Source organism: Lepus europaeus, chromosome 6, assembly GCF_033115175.1.
Source record: "Lepus europaeus isolate LE1 chromosome 6, mLepTim1.pri, whole genome shotgun sequence".
NCBI classification, from domain to species: Eukaryota; Metazoa; Chordata; class Mammalia; order Lagomorpha; family Leporidae; genus Lepus; species Lepus europaeus.
Genome location: NC_084832.1, coordinates 65,839,399 through 65,862,452, shown reverse-complemented (window position 1 = coordinate 65,862,452; position 23,054 = coordinate 65,839,399). Strand labels below are relative to the sequence as shown.

Genomic DNA, 23,054 nt, shown 5'->3' with positions numbered 1-23,054 from the left:
CCTTCAGCTGGGGATGAAATTGATATGGGTGGGCAGGTATTTAATGAGCAGTCAGCAGCTAAGGACTGTTAACTAAGGACTACTAACACCCAGGTCTCACACGCCACCCAAGTGCCGTCATATTCCATGCTGACTGAACATGGCTGAAGCTCGACACACCTACTCCTCATCGTGCACCAGATGCCTTGACCCCTTCTTGGAAATCCCAGTGTGCACTGCAGGCCCACCCCAGGCCTCCCTCCTTTGAAGATTCGCTCAGACCCTGCCCTGAGCACCACCCCTTACCCTCAGCAGGGTCCAGTGTCCCCACACTCACATCTGAGTGTGTACTATCCCTTTGCCTTTCAGTAAGTCCTGCTTTATTGCTCAGCTCTATCTACATCTCTTGGTTGTATTCCTGTACGCCTGAAAGCAAGAGTCTTAAGTTTAGCTGAGGATTCCGCCAAGCCCAGCCAGGGATCCGATCCCCACAACAGAGCTTGGAGTAAACCATTGTTAGAATTTGTCAGGGAGGTGCCAGGTATTGCGGGCCCTCAGGGAAGTTGGAGCATGAAATCACAACATTGGCTTCTGCTTTTTAATAATCTCAGTGTTTCTATTCTTGGCTCCACACAGTCTTTTTATAATTTAGAATGCTTATAATTGTTTTCACTCTAGGCTGTTCCACCCAGTGCACTTTTGTTTAAAAACACCCCCTGTTCCAGTGAGCTTGCCTAGGTATTTTTTTGTTTGTTTGTATTTCCTATTAATAAGCTAGTATAATAGTCCTGTGGAGCTAGCTATTTAAAATCTTGGCAGTAACCATCCCCTAGTGGTGGAGGGAGAAGCTGAGCAGCTTGCCAAGCCCAGCCACCCTTCCCCGGCCTGTCTTCCAGGAGGACTCTGGCCGGCAGCAGTCCCTCCCCACCTCCCACCACCCAGTACCCAGCGTTTGAATGGGTTTCTTTTCAGGCTTTAATGCTGCCCTCTGCTGTTCCTCTCTCCTAAGTTACTGTGGCATTCCTTAGAGTAGAACGCGTCTCCTGCTACAGATCTGGCTCTCGGGCTCATTTAACATTTGCTTCTGTTGGGAAGGATGGACTGGTGGGACCCTAACTGTTGGTGGTTGTGCTGTCTGTACCACTTACACTCTGTGCACGAGAACCCTGTGGGCCGCTGCTTCCCAATGTGAGGCTTAGTGTCAGGTTCGGCCATCGTGTCCTGTCACAGGATCCGGGACTCGTCTGTCCCTGCCTGGCTTGTGAGGGCTGGCCAAAGTGTTTTTTCTGGGAAGCCCAGCCCACACAAGCCTCTAGCTGAGTGAGCAGATCATCTTCATGAGTGTTGAAGTGTTTTAACCGGATGTCCCTCCTCCAGGTGGGGTCCATTGTCCTGGAGGGTCATGGAAACCCGAGCTGCCCATCTGCCGCTGGGCCTGGCTTTCTCAGGTTGCAACAGGATTGTTTAGGACACCAAAGGGATTTTGACTTTTTTTTTTTTTAACAGAGAAGAGCCACAAATATAGAAGTTGCTAGGTAGTAGATAAATCAGATGAATTTTATTCTAGAAAATGGCTCATGAAATTGTACTTATGAAAGACAAAGTATGTGTTACAAGGAGATACTTGAGGCCAGCGCTGTGGCTCAATAGGCTAATCTAATCCTCTGCCTTGCGGTGCCGGCACCCCGGGTTCTAGTCCCCGTCAGGGCGCCGGATTCTGTCCCAGTTGCCCTTATTCCAGTCCAGCTCTCTGCTGGGGCCTGGGAGTACAGTGGAGGATGGCCCAAGTGCTTGGGCCCACTTGGGAGACCAGGAGAAGCACCAGACTCCTGGCTTCAGATCAGTGTGGTGTGCCGGCTGCAGCGGCCATTGGGGGGTGAACCAACAGTAAAGGAAGACCTTTCTGTCTCTCTCTCTCTCTCACTGTCCACTCTGCCTGTCAAAAAAAATAAATAAATAAATTTAAAAAGCAAAAAAAAAAAAAAAAGAAACAAAACCAAGTAGACACTTGAATACTTATTCTAGAAGAAAGGTGAGAGAATAATGGAGTTTGGCCTTGTGCTGTGGTAAGGGAACAAAACCCCATGAAATTCTACATAGGAAGTACACTGTAATCTCTATAGTTCAACTTATTTATTTATTTTTATTTACTTGAAAGGGGGAGAGAGAGAGAGAGAGATCTTTCATCTGCTGGTTCACTCCTCAAATTAACTGCAACTGCTGCGGCTGGGCCATGCCAAAGCCAGGAGCCTGGAGCTTCATCTGGATCTCCCATTTGGGTGCAGGGTCCCAAGCATTTGGACCACCTTCTGCTACTTTCCCAGGCTCATTAGCAGGAAGCTGGATTGGAAGTGGAGCAGCCAGATCCCGAATTAGTGCCCATAGGGGATGCTGATATCACAGGTGGAAGCTTAACCTGCTATGCTACAACACCAACCCCCATTTACTTTTTAATAATGTATTTTATTTATGTGACAGAGAAAGAGAGAGATCTTCCACCTGCTTGTTCACTTCCCTAGTGCCCACAACAACCTGGGCCAGGCTGAAGCCAGGAACCAGGAACTCCATCCACTTCTCCCACATAGGTGGCAGGGACTCAAGTACTTTATCTGCTGTCTCCCAGGATGCCTTAGCTGGAAGCTGAATCAGAAGCAGAGGAGGAAGGACTTGAATTGGTATTCTGGTCTGGGATACTGGTGTCCTAAGCGGCTGCTGCACCATAATTCTTATTTTTATTTAAATGTACTTAGGGACTAGGGTTGTGGCACAGCAGGTTAAACTACTGCTTGAAACACTAGCATCCCATGTCAGAGTCCCAGCTACTCTGCTTCCTATCCAACTTCCTGTTACTGTGCCTGGAAAGGCAGTGGAAGATGGCCAAAGAACTAGAACCCTTGCCACCCACATGGGAGACCTGGAAGAACTACCAGGCTCCTGACCTCAGCCTGGTCCAGACCTGGCTGTTGCAGCCATTTGGGGAATTTGGGGAGAGAACCAGCATATGGAAGACCCTTTGTCTCTCCTCTGTCACTCTGGTTTTCAGATACATAGATCTCATAGTGTTTAAGACACCCCATATTGGAGTGCTTGGATTCAGTTTCTAGCTCTGACCCCTGGCTCCAGCTTCCTGCTGATGCAGACCCTGGCAGGTGATTAGGGTCCTCTCCCCCATGGGAGAGGCCTGGGTTGACTTCCTGGCTTCCACCTTCAGTTCTGCCCAGCCCTGGCAATAGTGGGCATTAGGGGAGTGAACCAGTAAATGGGAGCTCTCCCGCTCTGTCCCTCTGCCTCTCAGAAAGAGAAGGAAGGAAACTTACCTGATTATAGTTAAATATGCTTGTTTAAATTCTAATATTTAAATGTTCATACAGATGTACTTATCTACGTATATGATGCTTTCTCTTCATCATGTTAGGTCTCTGGGCAGCTAAGATGTAAGAACCGTATGTCCTAAGAGTTTACTGTGTTTTTAAGAGCTGAACACATGCCAGGCATCAGCAGCTAGTTTGGGCTGATCCATTGCAGCCTCAGTGGACAGAGATTTGTATTCCGGGGATGGTAAAGGCTGAGCGCCTTCCTGTGCAGGTGGTGTTGACATTGTATGCTGGGATTCAGATAAGGAGGAGCGTGAGCCCTGCCAACTGGAGTGGCAGAGGCAAAGGCAGATCTTAAAGGATAAGGAGGATTAGGCAGGAAATGATGCCAGTAAGAGTTTGGACTTGGTTCTGTAGCCTTGGGAGAGTGGCTTGTGTCTTGGCTGTTTCACAGATACGCTGCCTTCTATGGAAACAAAGGAGAGTGCACAGTTTTCTCCTTTAGACTTGCTTTCTTCCTCCATCCCTCCCCATCTTGGAGTATGCGGCACCATATGCCCCGTCTGCCAAACTGGAAATGGCAGTGTCATCCTCAGGCCTCTCTTTGTGTCACCTTCTGTGACCCTATTGGTCAAGGAGGTTGGAGGTTGTCCTCATTTGTTTAATCTCTATTTTTAATTTTCTCTGCCCCTGTAAGTGCCCCCTCCTCTGAGACTTCATTCTTGCTCCTGCCCAAACTGTATTTCTAGATCACAGATATAATCCTGTAAGGCCTGTGCTTAAAAGCGCTTGGTGATTCTGTACTAGCTACAGGAGAAAGTCTGACCTTCCTGCCCTTCCTGCCCTAGCCGCAGCCCCTTCTGGTTGTGTTCCAGAAGTGGTTTGGATGTAAAGTATTTAAATTTTCCCAAGTTGGTGGAGCTAACAGGATAGACTATTTGAAAGCATTTGGATGTATGATCCCAATGTAGTTATTAGCCAGCACAGAAGAAGCATTTGTAGTGGTTCTGTAGCACCAAGGAAAAGTTGAAATGTGTTTAATAACTCATATTTTGGGACTGGTGCTGTGACATGGTGTCAGCATCCACATAGGTGCCAGTTCAAGACCTGGCTGTTCCACTTCCCATTCAGCTCCCTGCTAATGCGCCTGGGAGAGCAGCAGAGGATGGCCCAGGCACTTGGGCCTGTGCACCCAAGTGGGAGATACTGAAGAAGCTTCTGGTTCCTGGCTTCGAATGGGACCAGCCTCTGCCATTGCTGCCACTTGGGGAGTGAACCAGGGGATGGAGATCTCTCTCTCTCTCTCTGTCTCTGCCTCTCCCTCTCTATAACTCTGCCTTTCAAATAAAATAAATCCTTAAGACGAAAAAAAACCCTCATATTTTAAAAGGCAGCAGAAAGATAAATGACAATTTAGGGGATGATTTTTCACTTAAAGTGGCTAAATTTAAAAACATTTAGTGTTAAACAAGATAAGCTTATCTGGAAAACCCACTCCTATTGCCCAATAAATGTGAGGCAGTCATCAGGGCCTGTGGAGATCCTGGTAGATCCTATCAGGAGACAGGAATTACAGATAAACAAGACTCAGTGATCTCAAGGAAACATTCAGATACACCAGGCTGGTCTCACTGGCTCCTTCAGAGACGATTGCTAGGTTTGGGTCCAAGTCCCTCAGCATCAAGTGTGCTTTTGCTTTGTTGGGACTAGTTTGAATGGCATTTCTTAGAAATTAAGGCAGGTTCTGTTTTTGGTAATACTTGGAAAATAAGACACCAGCTAGAAAGATTTTGGAGGAGTTGGCTTGAGAAGTGTTTGAGAAGTGCTACCAAAAAAAGTGGTCAAATCCTCATGGAGTAAAATGACAGGCAGCAAAATAACCACACTATGAAGGCCCAGTGGTGAAGGTCCTTCCCTCAGGGAGGACAGATCTTTTGGTCAGTGGCTGTTGGAGGCAGTCATGGCGGTGCTAGTTGGGAGGAGGGATCATTGTGGGCAAACTGTAAGGGGTGGAGAATGAATCCCCCAGTGACCTTGAGGGGACATGTTCCTTTTTTAAAAAATGATTTTGTATTTATTTGAAAGGCAGAGGGACAGAGAAAAAGATCTCCCATCCTCTCATTCACTTCCCAAATTCCTGCAAGAACCAGGGCAAGGCAAGGCTGAAACCAGGAAACAGAATTCCGTCTTCCACATGGATGGCGGAGACTCATGTCCCGGAGCCATCACTTGCTGCTTTCCCAGGGGGTGTGTTAGCAGGAAGCTGGATCAGAAGTGGGAGAGCTGAGACTAGAGCCCAGGCACTCAGATACCAGGCGTGTGTGTGTGCACGCGTGTTGTGTTTTAAACGAGTGGACTAAATTCAGTCCACACTGTGGACGTTGCACATGCACTTGTGGCAGGAAGTGTTAACCAGGATTAGTGACTGGCGGAGCTGTTCCTCCCCTGGGGGAGAAAGTCACCTTCCTAATCTGAGCCCGTGAGGTGGGGGATGGGAAGGGAGGCTGAGCAGGTAGCTCCCTGGATTACAACACTGTTGAGTCTGCTTCTGTTAATCCTCATGTGGAACTAGCTTGAGAAGCCTGGATTGTGCATTAGTGTCTGGCTGTTGTACCTCATAAACAATGAAATGAGCCTTGTTAACCTGTGCGTTTGTGCAGTCAGTTCTTATTGAAGTCAATCCTATGGTCCAGGGGAAAACAAAACTGCAGGGAACATGGACCTTTCTTACACCTTCTTGAAAGTGCAAGTCAGTTGCCTAGGAACTACTTCTTTCATCGAGAATTCTGTCCCCTGCCAGCGTTGGAGCTATGGAAGAGGCAGCTGAAGTTATTTCAAGGAAGTGCTTGCAGTTTGGTAATCAAAGCAAGCGGCATATTTCCCCTGCCCTAGGCTGGGTTTCTAGGAGTATGCACGGCAGAAAGAAATTGCTTAGCTTTGGGAGGTGATAACATCCTGGCCTCATGGATACACAGGGCTGAGAGCGTGTGCGTGTGCAGGCTGTGTGCAAAGATCGACAGTGCTGTGTGCAGTGTGATAAGTGAGAGCATGCCAATTGGTGGGACGGTCATAGATAAACAAAAGCAAGTAGGTACGCTGCGGTGTGCTGCCTGGCCAAGTTCCTGAAGCATGCTGCCTGACTGAACACTCCGCCAAGCAGCTGGCCACCTTAGGGGTGAAACAGTGCCTTCCTCCTGCTAATTAGGACACTTAAGCATTTCCTTCTAACCCAACCGACGAGTCTGGTGAAGTTGAATTGGTTTAGCAGGGAGTGAAGGTGCGAACTGGACACAATGGAGAAGGCTGGGGGTGAGGTGCCCCAGAACCTCAAGCAGTCCTTCCTGGCAACTCTGAGTGACCCACAGGTGACCCTGCTGTCTGTCCACAAGCAGTGGTCCTTAAAGAGGAGCCCTGGGGCCAGGGGCTCAGCCAGAATGGTGTCTTTGGAAGAGGAAGGCTCCTTCCCGTCAGAGAAGGCAGAATTTCCACAGAGGGTTTTGAATGGAACCCGGGTGAGTTCCAGTCAGGTCAATGCAATTGCAGAGGGGCTAAAAAGCCAAGAGGGTCTTGAACGCCATTTATCAGTAGAGGTTTCTCTGCGTGGCTCCTGTGTGAGAGGCTGGGGAGTGAGAGTTTGAGTGTGGTACTGAAAGCGAGGCAGGTATTCTGCCCAGGGTGAAGGTTGGGTCTTGTTTCATATTTTCAGGATGTTTTGTTAAGACTTGGTGAAGTGCAGGTCTTTCCAAAATGCAAGCCCGACAAAAAGTAGGTCTTTCCTCCCTTTTTATTTTTTAAAACGCATACCTTATATGGTTAATCTCCACAGTTCAGCTAAATAAACAGTTTGAAAGCCTTGTTGCAAAGTAAAGCGGCTTTTCTTATGCAAATAAGTTTTGTTAACCCAATGGTAAGTTTATATTGGAAAGTAGGACATACAGCCTTTTGTAAGAATGGTGATTTTTGTAGCATTTCCAAGTCGGACTGGCAGTCTGTATGGAGTCTATTTCATTGACACAGAAGTCATCAGTGAAAGTGAAGAGATTCTAATAGTTAACATACAAAGGAAAGTTTTGCTAAGTACTTTGCCTTCTTTAAGGCCTATTCTAGTGTTCATTGTTTAAAAAGTCGTTCTAGTCCCGGTCGGGGCACCGATCCTGTCCCGGTTGCCCCTCTTCCAGGCCAGCTCTCTGCTGTGGCCAGGGAGTGCAGTGGAGGATGGCCCAAGTGCTTGGGCCCTGCACCCCATGGGAGACCAGGAGAAGCACCTGGCTCCTGCCATCGGATCAGCGCGGTGCGCCAGTTGCAGCGCGCTACCGCGGCGGCCATTGGAGGGTGAACCAACGGCAAAAAGGAAGACCTTTCTCTCTCTCTCTCTCTCACTGTCCACTCTGCCTGTCAAAAATAAAAAAAAAATAAAAAAAAAAAGAATTATAAAAAAAAAAAAAAAGTCCCCAAAACCAAAAGAAATTTTTTGAAAAGAGCTTTCTGAACTGTAGGTATGTTGAAGTCACGTGGTACTTGGATGTTGAAGACAGGTTTTTAGCCAGGATATCAATATGCTCTGAGATGTTTATTTTAAAATGTTACATTTTTTGTGTGTGTACTGAATTTGTGGAAAATTCTTTCTTTCTTTCTTTCTTTATTTTGACAGGCAGAGTGGATAGTGAGAGAGAGAGACAGAGAGAAAGGTCTTCCTTTGCTGTTTGTTCACCCTCCAATGGCCGCTGCGGCTGGCGCGCTGTGGCCAGTGCAGTGCGCTGATCCGACAACAGGAGCCAGGTGCTTCTCCTGGTCTCCCATGTGGGTGCAGGGCCCAAGCACTTGGGCCATCCTCCACTGCACTCCCTGGCCACAGCAGAGAGCTGGCCTGGAAGAGGGGCAACCGGGACTAGAACCTGGTGTGCCGGCGCCGCAAGGCGGAGGATTAGCCTAGTGAGCCTCGGCGCCGGCGAATTTGTGGAAAATTCTGAGTCTCCTTCGAAATGTCTTCCCAGGCAAGTTTAATAACAGGAAGTGTAAAATTATCATTTGTAATTTGGGAAGCTTTTACAAAGAGTTGGGGTCAAAGAGTTTTTTGGGTGGGGAGGAGGTAGAGTGATAACTATCCTACAGACTCCATGTACTGTGAACTTTAATTGCTTTGTTTTCTAAAATACTTGAGTAGTTTTCATTTTATATCTTTTTGAACTATACTAAACCAGTAGCTAAACTAATAATGTGTTAAAATTTTAAATGAATGACAACATATTTAATCTGACTCTTCATGTTGCCCATGTATGCAATATATGTCAGCATTTATATTTTTGCCAAGTATTTAAGAGAGTAAAATATTAAACATTTTCTAGGGAAAATGGTTGAGAGCATTTCTTTAAAAGGCCTAAACTATTACTTTACAAATTCCAGCCTTTGTGTGAGGTTTGGGGATGTGTGCCCTATGTTAGTGATTTTTCAGTGCACTGTAGTAAGGAAACAACCTGAACAGGCTTCGGAAAGGAGGGCTGGAGAAGAGGCCTTGGCCGGGCAGGTCTGCGTGCAGGTCTGTTTATAGGCTCTGGGGCCTGAGCAGGTAAGTCCAGATGCCTCTTGAAAGCAGGATGATAGATCCTGCTCATAGAATTGTAGAGTATCACACGCATAAAATGGCATTAGTTACTACTTCTGCCAAAATTGTGCTTTTCAGTAGAATTCCCAACTCTTGAGATGTGCTGGGTGCTGTCTAAATGTCAGTGTAGGACTATGTTATCTCAGTGATCTGTCTCAGCATAGTTGCAACTCTGTTTTTTCTAACTTCCTGATTGTAAAAGTAATATATACTCATTATAGAAGACAAATTTTTTATGGGGTGAGAGGAGTACAGAAAATATAAAGAAAAAGAAAGCAACTATTTCCCCTATATGTATGAACATGTGTTGTGTATGTGAATGTGTTCCTGTGTATATACATACATATATATATTTTTACAAATAGGAGATCACATTATACATACTATTATATACCTTGCATTTTTTAACTTAATATTTTATGGATACTTTTTTGTGTTACATTTGTTACATATGTGATACCTGGTTCTGTATTATTATTTTCAATTGGAATCCTGGGGCCAGTGCTGTGGCGCAGCAGATTAATGCCTTGGGCTGAAGCGCTGGCATCCCATATAGGCACCGGTTCGAGACTCGGCTGCTCCACTTCCAGTCCAGCTCTCTGCTGTGGCCTGGGAAAGCAGGAAGATAGCCCAAGTCCTTGGGCTCCTGCACCCACTTGGGAGACTCGGAGGAAGCTCCTGGCTTCTGGCTTCGGATCGGTGCAGCTCCGGCCGTTGGCGGCCAATTGGGGAGTGAACCATTGGATGGAAGACCTGTCTCTCTCTCTCTCTCTCTCTCTCTCTCTCTCTCTCTCTGCCTCTCCTCTCTCTGTGTAACTTTCAAGTAAAATAAATAAATATTAAAAAAAAAACAAATAAACTGGAATCCCACTTTTGAATTCATGACTTTTGAAAGAATTCAATTATCCTCAAAATGATTATCCAAAGTGATAAGTGTCTTCTTGTATGCTAATGATAGGCTAGTGACTGGAGGCCCCTAGTAGCGTCCGGATGGTCACTGGTCACTGGAAAGACCAATGCAGGATTCAAGGGTTTGGCACCTTTAGCCTCCACTCCTTCAGGAACATCCAGGAAGGGAAGAGAGGCCAATGTTTTAATCAATCATGCTTTTGTGATGAAGCCCTGCAAAAACCCAAATGGATAGGATTGAGAGTGTTCCCAGGTTGTTGGACACACAGAGGCTCCTGGAGGGTAGAGCCCCTGGAGAGGGCCTGGTGCTCCCTGCTCCTTCTCCCATACCTTGCTCTGTCATCCCTTCACCTGTATCCTTTGTGTCTTCTTTATAATAAATCAGTAAGTATAAACAGGTGTTCCTCTGAGTTCTGTGAGCCACTTGAGCAAATTAATTGAACTGAGGAGGAGGTTGCCAGAATCCTGATTTATAGCCAGTTGGTCAGAAGCATAGATAAAAGCCAGGGACTTGTGGCAACCTCAACCTGTGGCATCAGACACAATCTCCAGGTAGATTAATACCAGAACTGGGTTTTGATTAGTGGGCACCCAGCTGGTGTCCCCTGCTGTAGAACTACTTGCTTGTGGGAAAAACCACCACACCTTCTTCACTGCATCCTAGCTGTCTGATCCCCTCAGTTGCCCAGCCCTCCTTAGACCTGTACTGGTTTCTTAAGCATTCTGCCAGAGATAAACCACGCGTGTATGGGCAGCCATTTGTGCCATGTTCTCAATTCACACAGATGGTGTGAGCGTACTGTGATGGACTGGTTTTGGTGGCACTTTCAGTGAACTGTATATACCCCCTTATTCAAACCCTGTGTCTGGCCGGCGCCGTGGCTCAATAGGCTAGTCCTCCGCCTGTGGCGCCGGCACACCGGGTTCTAGTCCTGGTCGGGGCGCTGGATTCTGTCCCGGTCGCTCCTCTTCCTGTCCAGCTCTCTGCTGTGGCCCAGGAGGGCAGTGGAGGATGGCCCAAGTCCTTGGGCCCTGCACCCACATGGGAGACCAGGAGAAGCACCTGGCTCCTGGCTTCGGATCAGCACTGTGCGCCGGCCGCAGCGGCCATTGGAGGGTGAACCAACGGCAAAAGGAAGACCTTTCTCTCTGTCTCTCTCTTTCACTGTCCACTCTGCCTGTCAAAAAAATAAAACAAAAACAAAAACAAACCCTGTGTCATTCCGTTCCTTACTAATTTGCTCAGCCTAGTGGCCGGCTTTGACCAATGGGAACTTTTATAAATGTTTGCACCTTGGACCCTACATTCTGGGAATGCTTGCCATTGTGACACTCCCTCTCAGAACCTGGGAGCCACCACCTGTGAGGTCTTCACCTGGTAATATATAGAAAGTTACACAGAAGAGAGCCAGAGCCCCTGCCAACAGCATCAGCTGAGCCACCGGCTGACAGCCAACATCAGTTTGGTAGTCATGTGATGAATAAACCATCTTGTTGAAAGTGGAACCTCCATTCCCATTCAGACTGCCCCAAATGATGCTGTATGTAGCAGATTAGCCTCTTCTGCAGAGCTCTGTCTAAATTAGAAAACTGAGCCACTATTATAAGCCACTAACTTTGAATCGTTGCACAGCAATAGATAACTGAAACACATACTGTACATACTGTATATTCTGTGCCTTGCTTTTTTTTTATTTGCATGATCTATTAGATAACAGGCTATTTCACTGTGTACAAGACTGCCTCATTCACTTTAAGAGCTATATAGTATTCCATTGTATGACTGTATGATAATTTAATTAACCAGCCTCTTGCTGATAGACATTTATGTTGTTTCACCAATTTGTGGTATTTAATATCTTTATTTATTTGTTTGTTTATTCTTTTAAACATAGTGGTTTTGATGCAAAAGAGCAAAAAGAGGGTCCGAAATGAACTCCACAAGGCATCACTCTTGCAGGGGTTTGAGTTTTTTTTTTTATTTATTTATTCATTTGAGAGGTAGAGTTAGAGAGAGGGAAAGACAGAGGGAAAGGTCTTCCTTCCGATGGTTCACTCCCCAAGATGACCACAATGGTCAGAGCTGGGCTGATCCAAAGGCAGGAGCCAGGATCTTTTTCCGGGTCTCCCATGTGGGTGGAGGAGCCCAAAGACTTGGGCCATCTTCTACTGCTTTCCTGGGCCACAGCAGAGAGCTGGACTGGAAGAGGGGCAGCCAGGACTAGAACCGGCAGCTGTATGGGATGCTGGCACTGTAGGCAGAGGATTAACTTACTGTGCCACAGTGTGCCGGCCCTGTAGCATTTAATATCTTTTTTTTTTTTTTTTGGACAGGCAGAGTTAGACAGTGAGAGAGAAAGACAGAGAGAAAGGTCTTCCTTCCGTTGGTTCACCCCCCAAATGGCCGCTACAGCCGGCTCGCTGAGCCGATCTGAAGCCAGCAGCCAGGTGCTTCCTCCTGGTCTCTGATGTGGGTGCAGGGCCCAAGCACTTGGGCCATCCTCCACTGCACTCCCGGGCCACAGCAGAGAACTGGACTGGAAGAGGAGCAACTGGGAAAGAACCGGCGCCCTGACCGGGACTAGAACCCGGGGTGCCGGAGCCACAGCGCTGGCCAGCATTTAATATCTTAACATTTTTTGGGAGAAATTCTTGGAAGTAGTATTTCTGGATCAAGGAGTATCTGAATCTGTAATTTTAATAGGTATTGCTAGATTGCCCTCCAGAGAAGTTCTACTCCCACTGGCTATGTAGGAGGGAACATGGTCTGGAATATGTGCCATAGGAGACAGCTTGACTGGTTGGAATGTTCTATTTCCTTTAATATTTTGTTGAATATTTAAAAGCCATTTGTATTTTCTTTTTAATCAACTGTCTTTTTTCTGTTAATTGGTTGTCCTTTTTCTTCTTTGGAGGAACTGTGTAGTGTTAAATAAATGAACTCTTAATATGTGCTATGTGAAGCAGGTTCCTCCCCCCCTTCATTTTATTATTTATCTTTTGACTTGATTTGAGTAATTTTTTTCCTAATTGCACTTAATTATATCCATATTTTATAGTTTCTGAATTATCATTGTTTTGTCATAGTTAGGCTTTTCCCACTTTAAAATTATATATTTTCCTATAGTTCTTTTATTATTTCTTTCTCTACATCTCAATCTTTGATCTATTTGAAATGTCTTTTGACATAGATTCCAAATTTTTATTTTTCTAAACAGGTTTTTGAGGAAACAGCCAGTTGTCCATTAACACTTTATGCCACGTCATCCATATCTTTTGACTTGCATTTCATATTTATACCACAGATTCAGTGTAATTTTTTGAATTGCTGTTCCATTAGTTACTTATTTCCTTTTATATCTACTGTCTTAAGAGATGCTATTCTGAATATTTTTTATTTTTATTAATTTGAGAGACAGCTCCTTCATTCTCCAGTAGTACTCAATGGCCAGCGCTTGGCTTAAATGGAAGTTGGGAACTCAATCCTAGTTTCTAACACATGTTGTAGGAGCTCAGTCACTTGAGCCATCACTGCTGCTTTTCAGGAAGCTGAAAGCAGAAGCTGAAGCCAGGAGTTGAACCCAGGCACTTCGATGTGGGATATGGGCATCCCAACTAGTGTCTTGCCAAACGCTTGCCTCTACTGTGAATATTTTTTTTTTTTTAAAAAGCAACTCTATGTAATTATTAATCTCAGACTAGCTTATAGTTTCCTTTGTGAATCTACAAATGAGCATTTATAGTTTCCATTTTGAAAGTTTAGGAAACTGAGCTGCCATTGTAAGCCACAAACTTTGATTTGTCATGTAGTAGTAGATAACTAAAACACATCTTAAGGTGCTCAAAAGCCATAGTTGGAAAGGTCTGTATTTTATGCACAGGGATATGGAGATCAGCCCATGTCATTGGGATTTATCTAAGGATAAGTAGGATTGTGTGTGAGTAGAGAGAAGTATGCTTTTTAATCTTTGTCATATATAAAGCCCTGTTTCCATATTTCGAAGTGTAATAGAACTGATATAAAAACTGTATCTAATTAAGAGATTGGTAGGCTGGGAGCCCGTGAAAGGAAAATTTGGTCTCATAATTGAATGGCTGAAGCTAATTATTATGTATGTTATAAAATAATGCTTAACCTATGGTGGATTAAGAAAATAGGTCCATTAAGAATGGTGATACATCTGAAATTTTAGATGCTGACTCTTACTCTTCTGAACACATGGGAGGGCAGTGACACTCAGCCCAAGGCAACACTGACATTCCTTGTTTTGTTTTGTTTTTTACAGGCAGAGTGGACAGTGAGAGGGAGAGACAGAGAGAAAGGACTTCCTTTTCTGTTGGTTCACTCCCCAATGGCCGCTGCGGCCAGTGCGCTGCAGCCGGTGCACTGCGCTGATCCGAAGCCAGGAGCCAGGTGCTTCTCCTGGTCTCCCATGCAGGTGCAGGGCCCAAGCACTTGGGCCATCCTCCACTGCACTCCCGGGCCACAGCAGAGAGCTGGCCTGGAAGAGGAGCGACCGGGACAGAATCTGGAGCCCCGACCGGGACTAGAATCCGGTGTGCCGGCACCGCAGGCGGAGGATTAGCCTATGAGCCGTGGCGCCGGCCAACATTCCTTACTAAACTCAACCTCCTGCCCTCCCAGCTTTTCCCTCCTACCCTTTTGCCCCAGCCACCGTTGCCTATTTTGCTTCTCTCAGGAGCCTACGCCAGAGCTTTCCTTACGGGCACGTGGTGTATCTGTGGATTCCCAGCATTTCGGTCCTGGGAGGTCTGCGTTTGGAGCCCGGGCCTAAAGGTTGCTGAACACAGTCCATCCCTCCTAGAAAATCAGACAGGTACCCCTCAAAAAAAGTACAGAATTAAGGTGTTTCCTCTGGGATTTGCATGTCAGCAGGACTGCCCAAAGTTTGAACTGAAAGGGCCATGCCCTGCAGGGAGGTCTCAGGTCTCAGCTGGAGGTAGGGAGGTTGTCTTGTGATACCTGTGCCTTCCCATGTAGGCTTCTGCGCTCTCTGCCATACTGTGTGCTGTGCTTGTGACTGCACCGTGCCTTCTCCATGTCCTTTAGAAGTCCCCCATCAGCTGAGTGAGGAAGACGTTTCATTGAGGTGGGCGGAGTTGACTTCTAGGTTCAGAATCACAGGAACCCACATGAGCCTGTTTGTTTTATATATAATTTCTTTAGTTTTATTTCTCTGAATTTTATGTTCTTGTACCCATGAGGCATTTTAACATTGACATTGTTTTTTTTTCATTTTCTCAGTGCCAGGCATGCTGAGATATGAGCATATGAAATACAAGAAATATTTAGTTGTAAGGATAAAAATGTTATTTCTTTTTCTTTTAGATTTTATCTAAACTGTCTTTGCCTACTCGTGCCTGGGAAGCAGCGATGAAGCAGAGTTTTGCCTTTGACAATGTTGGCTATGAAGGTGGTCTGGATAGCATGTGCCCTTCTCCAACGACCACTGGCACAGTCAGTATATTGGGCATGACTTGCCAGTCGTGTGTGAAGTCCATTGAAGGCAGGATTTCCAGTTTGAAAGGCATTGTGAGCATTAAGATTTCCCTGGAACAAGCAAGTGCAACTGTGAAGTATGTGCCATCAGTCATGAGCTTGCAACAGGTTTGTCATCACATCGGGGACATGGGCTATGAGGCCAGCGTCACAGAAGGAAAGGCTGCCTCCTGGCCGTCCAGGTCCTTGCCTGCCCAGGAGGCTGTGATCAAGCTGCGGGTGGAGGGCATGACCTGCCAGTCCTGCGTCAGCTCCATTGAAGGCAAGATTGGGAAACTGCAAGGTGTGGTAAGAGTCAGAGTCTCACTTGGCAACCAGGAGGCAGTCATCACTTATCAGCCTTACCTTATTCAACCTGAAGACCTCAGGGACCATGTGAATGACATGGGGTTTGAAGCTACCATCAAGAACAAAATGGCTCCCTTAAGCTTGGGACCAATTGATATTGAGCGGTTACAAAACACTAACCTAAAGAGACCTTCAGTTTCTACTAACCAGAATTTCAATAATTCTGAGACCTCGGGGCACCCAGGAAGCCAAGTGGCCACCCTGCAACTGAGAGTAGATGGGATGCACTGTAAGTCTTGTGTCTTGAATATTGAAGAAAATATAGGCCAACTTCCAGGGGTTCAAAATATTCAAGTGTTCCTGGAGAACAGAACTGCGCAAGTACAGTATGACCCTTCTCATGTCACCCCAGAGTCTCTGCAGAAGGCCATTGAAGCACTTCCACCTGGGAACTTCAAAGTTTCTCTTCCAGATGGAGCAGAAGAGAGAGGGACAGAGAACAGGTCTTCCAATGGTCACTCTCCTGGCTCCCCCCAAAGAGGCCAGGTACAGGGTACATGCAGTACTTTAGTGCTCACCATTGTTGGCATGACCTGTGCGTCCTGTGTCCAGTCCATCGAAGGCGTGATCTCCCAACGGGAAGGGGTGCAGCAAATATCAGTTTCTTTGGCTGAAGGGACTGGAACAGTTCTTTATGATCCCTCTGTAATAAGCCCAGAAGAGCTGAGAGCTGCTGTGGAAGACATGGGATTTGAGGCTTCAGTCATTCCTGGTATGTAGTTGGTGTATGTCTAAAGCATGTCCAGATACAATCTCTTTTTCTCTTTGTGTCTTGTAAGTAGTTCCTGGATGGCCAGAGAGGTAAGCCTTGCTCATGGCCTCAACAGGTTGACAGTCTACCAAAATTCTGCAATCTTTTCTTGCATATTAAATTTGTCAGAGTAGGGGAATACTCTGGGGACATAAGGCCCTTCTTACCCAAGGAACCATTATCACTCCAAAGATTTCTCTGCTCATCAAAGTAAAATAGTAAAAACAACAGAACTTTGGTCTCAGCACCCAGAGAGCACTCTGAAAAGTGGGAATTGGGGCAGTACTTTACCATGAGTTCCCTTTGATGTGTGTAAGAACAGAGAGCTGGGGGGTAGACTGTGAGATTAGCCATCTTCATTGAGCAAGGCCTCCCATTCCTTGTGTTGTGCCAACCAGACAGAATTTCCAGGGCGGTGGCTGTGGCTGTCCCTGCTCTCCCTTCCCCTTAGTGGCCTGCTGGTTCATGGGTGTTCACTGGCCTCTCTTCCCTTTCCTTTTTCTCATCTGAGAGCCCTGTGAATGCAGCAGCATTGTAACCCTTTCTGCATGTCTGCCATGTGCCAGGGCCTGTGCAAGTTGCAGGGCTACTGCATGAGTGAGACATGCCTGTCCTAAGAGCTTACGTTGTAGTGAGCAGGAGATAGAAGGAGCAAATCATTCCATGAGCCCTTACCTGAGCTTGACTTTGTGCATAGGACAGATTTGTGAAGGAGGCTGAATGGGAGTGAGAGATGTGCATAGGGGAGGGAGGACCAAGACCGTGGGAAGCAGAGGAAGCGGCCTGCACAGTGGTCCTGCCTGGAGGGAGTCAGGACTTTATTGTAAATGTGAGGGCAGACACTGGTGGGTCTCAAGCAGAGGAAGCATGGGTCACACTATATTTTAGAAGACCAATCTGGTATCAGGTACATTGTGACTGGAGACAATGAGACCATGTAGGAGGCTGGGTGAGAAATGATGTGGGGCTGGAGAGCAAGAAGAAAGACATCCAAGAGGTCAGATCTATCCAGTGTGGGGTCGAGTTAAGGGATGTGTGTGATGGAGCAGAGCCCTGGAAGAAGCGGAGCTCCTAGGGGGAGCCCTTCACTGAGATGCTGGAGGACAGCGTGGGCTGGAGATGCAGGTCTGAGAGTGAGAGCCTGGGGCCAGGGCAGAGGACCAGAAAGAGTGTGGAAGAGAAAGCAGCAGAGGGAGGAAGGCTGCTCAGAGGAGCCTCTCCCAGACAGTGGCTACAGAAGAGGGTGGCACCCTGGAACTTACGGGAGGGCTGCAGAGATGGAGGTCTCTACAATCATGGCCTGCATCCATGGGGACGATGGTGGGAGCGGAGGCCACCAGTAGCTTCAGCCAGGGAAAACTTGGAGGGTCATAGACAGGTCGGGGTGGTTGAGAGTGGCTGAAGATCAAAAGGAAAGGCATTTGTTGAGGAACAACTATGAGTGGGAATGTGTTAAATGCTTAGATCCCAGATCCAGACCCTGTATGTGTCTTTGACTCCAGACTGTACTAGGACTTGGCCTGCTTCAGCAGCCTTTTGCTTGGAGTTTGGCTCCGCAGGGCAGTGGTGAGTGGTGAGCCCGGCACTAGAAAGAGCTGCCTTTGGCTCCAGCAGAGCTTTGATTCCCCACATCCTGTTTTCTGTGGCCACTGAGTTGAAGTGTGTGTCCTTGAGAAGTTCACCGTATTGTGATCCTTTCCTGCCTCCCCTCTGTATACACTGCACACCCACTGTTGAAGGGAGTAAGTCATATGGAGTGGCTTAGCCACATTCTTTGTCTTTTGTACCAGGTGTCAGTAAGGAGTTTTTTCTAAAACAAAAATCAATAAGGAAAACATAATAGAACAGTAAATCCTGTTCTCAAAAGATAAAGAAATGTAGTATAGATTTAATATCTGTATTTGTGTAAGATTTAGTCTTTTAATGGTACAGTCAGGCTATTGGCAGTGAAAAGAAATTAACACTAAACTACATGATACAGAATATTGGATTTGACTGAGTAGACCTGAGAATAAAATAAATGATTTTTATTGGACAGAGTATGAAATTATATTTAGCCCAGGACATACTTAAAGTTTCAGATTTAGCAAATAAAGATAAATTTGAATTTTAGATAAGTAATAAAGGATTTTGTACTATAAGTATGTCCTATGTAGTATTTGGTGTTTACTTATGCTAAAAAATTATTGCTTGGGGCCACTGTGGCATAGTGAGTAAAAGCGCTGCCTGCAGTGCTGGCATCCCATATGGGTGCCAGTTTGATTCCTGGCTGCTCCACTTTCGATACAGCTCTCTGCTATGGCCTGGGAAAGCAGTAGAAGATGGCCCAAGTCCTTAGGCCCCTGCACCCCCATGGGAGACCTGGAAAGAGCTCCTGGCTCCTGGCTCCTGGCTTCAGATCAGTGCAGCTCCATCTGGGGAGTGGATGGAAGACCTCTCTCTCTCTCTCTCTCTCTGCTTCTGCCTCTCTGTAACTCTGCCTTTCAAATAAATAAACCTTTTTTAAAAAAACATTTTTTATCTAAAAATCAGATTTACCTGGGCATCCAATATTTTACCTGGCAGTTTTAATTTAGGATAAACCATTAGTGGGCTGGGGACTATCTTCTTTTTCTATTTTCAATTTGAAAGGCAGAGTCAGAGACAAGATCTTTCATCTACAGTTTGATTCCCTAAGTGCTTACAACAGTCAGGTTTTGGCCAGGCAGGAACCAGGAGCCAGGAATTCTGTCTGGATCTCCCACAAAGGGTGGCAGGGACCCAATTACTTGATAGGTTACCCACTGCCTCCAGTACTAGAGGGTTTGTAGGGGGAGGGGAGTTACCACAGCCCAGAGGCTGAGGTTGCCAGGTAGGAGCTGGAGTCCCAGTAAGAGATGGGGGGACACCTTGGTTTTTACCCTTTTCTGCCTTAAAATTTCCTGCTTATTACTTTCTCATGGGCCAAATTTAGTGAGAAACCAGTTGGCCTGGGAACAGTGCTTGCATGGTTAGCACTCTGTGATAGCTCAACGAGGAGAGGAAGTGGAACAGTCTAAGAGCAGGTAGGCCAGTGGCAGGCAGCTAAAACTACATTTAGACCTGCTTTTACCTAGGAGACAATTCTGCATTTGTGTACTGGTTTTCATGGTAAATATTTTTTGAATGAATGAATGTAAAAAATGATCGGCCACGCATCGTGACAAATGGGTAATGTCATTTCAGGGGTCACCATTCCTCCAACCCACTGACATGCTGAGGGCCTGCTGAGTCTCTGGCATCGTATTGGGTGCCATGAAGTGTGGATAGGCAGTTCAGCACCTACCCATATGTAGTTGACACTTGCAAAGCAAAGCAGTTAATAACAAACAGGAAGGAATAGGTAAATTGCTCAGGATTCAGAAAATAAGGAGAAAATCCAGCATCTGGTAATGGGGCTCCCCAAAGACTTGATGGTAGAGGTAGTATTGGATCTGGGCTTGGATAAGATTTCAGAATGGATACGATTTCAGCAAGCAGGTATGGGCAGGACTGTACACCAGATGGAAGAGATGAACACTCCTGAAGGCAGGAGTCTGCTGGTATTCTTTGGGAGCAGTGCGGCTTAGCGGGAACCTCCGGTGTGAGTACCGGGAAGTTAAGGCTAGCATCATGATCCAGACTGCTGCTTGTCTCCCTAGATCCTGAAAGAGGCTCTGATCTGGCCTCCCTGCTTCCTGCCTTTCAGCTCTATAGTCTCCTCCCTGCCTAGCATAGAGTGGTCTTGTTAGACTGTTGATACCCTCCCATCTCATACTGTAAGATGGAAAGTTCTGGGACTGGCATTATGTTGTGAAGGGCTAGGCCACTGCCTGCAGTGCCAGCATCCCATATGGGTGCTGGTTCAAGTCCTAGCTGCTCCAGTTCTCATCTGGCTCCCTGCTAATGCGCCTGGGAAAGCAGCAGGAGATGGCCCACGTCCTTGGGCCCCTGCCACCTACATGGGAGCTCTGGATGAAGCTCCTGGCTCCTGGCCTGGCTCAGCCCCAGCCACTGTAGCCATTTGGGGAGTGAATCAGCACATGGAAGATCTCTCTATCTCTCCCTCTTTCTCTCTGTAACCCTGCCTTTCAGATAAATAAAATAAATCTTTAAAAAAAAAAAAAAAAGTGGAGGAGGGGACAGTCCTTACAGAAGTCTGGAAGCCCTCTTCCTCACTCACTCACTATTTCTGTCCTTGGTGTCTCCGTATCAGGCTTGCTCTTGTACTCTGTGTCCCCTTTGTCTATAATCCTTGTAGCACACTTCCTCAGTTTCAAATGTGGTCTTGCAGACTTTTCCAAAGCATATATACTTTATATTTAGAAATATATTGGATTGTATTATATGTAAATTTGTAGTCACTTTTCACTCTATAGTTTATTATAAACAGATTTTTAGGTCTATGAAAACATCTACAGTCCCGTGTTTAGGGTCTGTATAATATTCAATCATATGGATGTACTGTAGCTTGTTTTCCTTCAAGACTGTTCCCATGTATTTTTTGTGTATGCAGTTATAAGTAACAATGATGGATATATTTGAGGATAAATCTGTGCATATATCTAATTATTAAGATATGAATCTCTTACTAAGTGCCAACCAGTTTAGGGTCCTGTTTTTGGTAATAATATCAAACAGACTTTCAAAAATGAATTGGGGGCCGGCGCCGTGGCTTAATAGGCTAGTCCTCCGCCTTTAGGCGCCGGCATACCAGGTTCTAGTCCTGGGTGGGGAGCCGGATTCTATCCCGGTTGCCCCTCTTCCAGGCCAGCTCTCTGCTATGGCCCGGGAAGGCAGTCCTTGGGTCCTGCACTCGCATGGGAGACCAGGAGAAGCACCTGGCTCCTGGCTTTGGATCAGTGTGATGCGCCGGCCGCGGCAGCCATTGGAGGGTGAACCAACGGCAAAAAGGAAGACCTTTCTCTCTGTCGCTATCCACTCTGCCTGTCAAAAAAAAAAAAAAAAAAAAGAATAGGGGCCAATGTTGTAATGGAGCAGGTAAAGCTGCCACCTGCAATACCAACATCCCATATGGGTGTCAGTTTGTGTGCTAGCTGCTCCATCTTCTGATCCAGCTCCCTGCTGATGGCCTTGGAAAAGCAGAAGTTGGTCCAAGTGCTTGGGCCCCTGCCACCCACACTGGAGACCTGGGTGCTGCTCCTGGCTTCAACCTACTCCACCCTGGCCATTGTGGTCACTTGGGGAATGAACCAGTGAATGGAAGAAAAGTGGTAAATGACTTCCCTCTGTCTGTAACTCTGACTTTCAGATAAATAAATAAATAATTTTTTTTTTTTTAAGAAAAGCAGAATCAATTTACATGCCACTTGTCAAGTTAGCATAAATTGAGAAAGGACCTAGTATTCTTGGTTTGTTTGGATTTTTGTTGATTGGCTTCCACTTTCTTCAGCTATCTCCAGGAGTCCAGAGTTTAGCTGGGTCATACCTCAATATTGGATAATTATATTAGGCAAATTGTAGGTCCGTCAGAGGGTGTAAAATTCTCTGTAGCACATGAATGTTAGTGAAATTGTTGGCTTTGTAAATAAAGACACAGGTGAATCCAGAAAACAAGTGAAGGGCTGAGAAAGTAGGGGAAGGTTGGACAGGTGCAGAATGTTGGTGAGGAGGGGAGGTGGGATGTTTAAAGCTCATAGCCACAAAGTAGATTTTGTGAGTTTGAGATCCAAGGCAAGAGTCATTTTGAACAACAGCAAAAGTCCAGCAGAGTAAACCTGTGTTTGTGGGTGATGGGATGGTCTCTGTATCAAAAAGGCGCTGGTCCCTGATAGGCCAGGGTACTGGAGAGGTCTTCACCAGAGGTGTTGAAGGGGTCAGTCAACTCCTCAAACGAGTGGTAGTCACTTACCACTTTTCAGAAAATGAGCAAAACATTCCAATGTGTGAGATTCATTCAGAAGAGAAACTTCATGGACTGTTGTCAGTACTGGCCAGTGACAATCTTCTGATTTCCGTAGCTGTGAATTTCAGAATAATGGAAATCCATTGTCTTTTCTCTCTGTGTAGTTTTAAAAGTAGCATTTGTGTCACCAACAAAATGTAACTTTCTGGAGTGATAAAAATGCCCCAGATATTGACCTAGATAGTGGTTATATGGGTGTTTATATATGTGGAAGACAGAATAATAGCTGGGGCCAGCACTGTGACATAGCAGGTAAAACTTCCGCCTGCAGTGCCAGCATCCCATACGGGTGCTGATTAGAGCCTTCGGCTGCTCCACTTCCAATCCAGCTCTCTGCTGTGGCCTAGGAAAGCAGTAGAAGATGGCCCAAGTCCTTGGGCCCCTGCACCCTCACAGGAGACCTGGAAGAAGCTCCTGGCTCCTGGCTTCGGATTGGCCTAGCTCCAGCTGGAAGCTGGAAGAGAGAGATGGAAGGCATCTCTCTCTGTCTCTCTGCCTCTTCCTTTGCCTCTCTGTAACTCTTTTTTTCAAACACTAAAATAAATAAATATTAAACAAAAAAAATAGGCCTGCACCTTGGCTCACTTGGCTAATCCTCCACCTGCAGTGCCGGCACCCCAGGTTCTAGTCCCTGTTGGGCGCTGGATTCTGTCCGGGTTGCTCCTCTTCCAGGCCAGCTCTCTGCTGTGGCCTGGGAAGGCAGTGGA

The 23,054-nt window shown here is 46.3% G+C and overlaps 1 protein-coding gene across 4 annotated transcripts in view; it reads left to right on the top strand.

The window, feature by feature from the left end:
- ATP7B (ATPase copper transporting beta) overlaps nt 1-23,054 on the top strand; it is a 76,307-nt gene that overhangs the window by 12,173 nt on the left and 41,080 nt on the right. For all 4 annotated transcript variants that reach the window (XM_062194251.1, XM_062194254.1, XM_062194252.1 and 1 more), the window contains exon 3: nt 15,155-16,385. In XM_062194251.1, the coding sequence (XP_062050235.1) occupies nt 15,155-16,385 (1,231 nt within the window). The remainder of the gene's footprint in view (nt 1-15,154; nt 16,386-23,054) is intronic.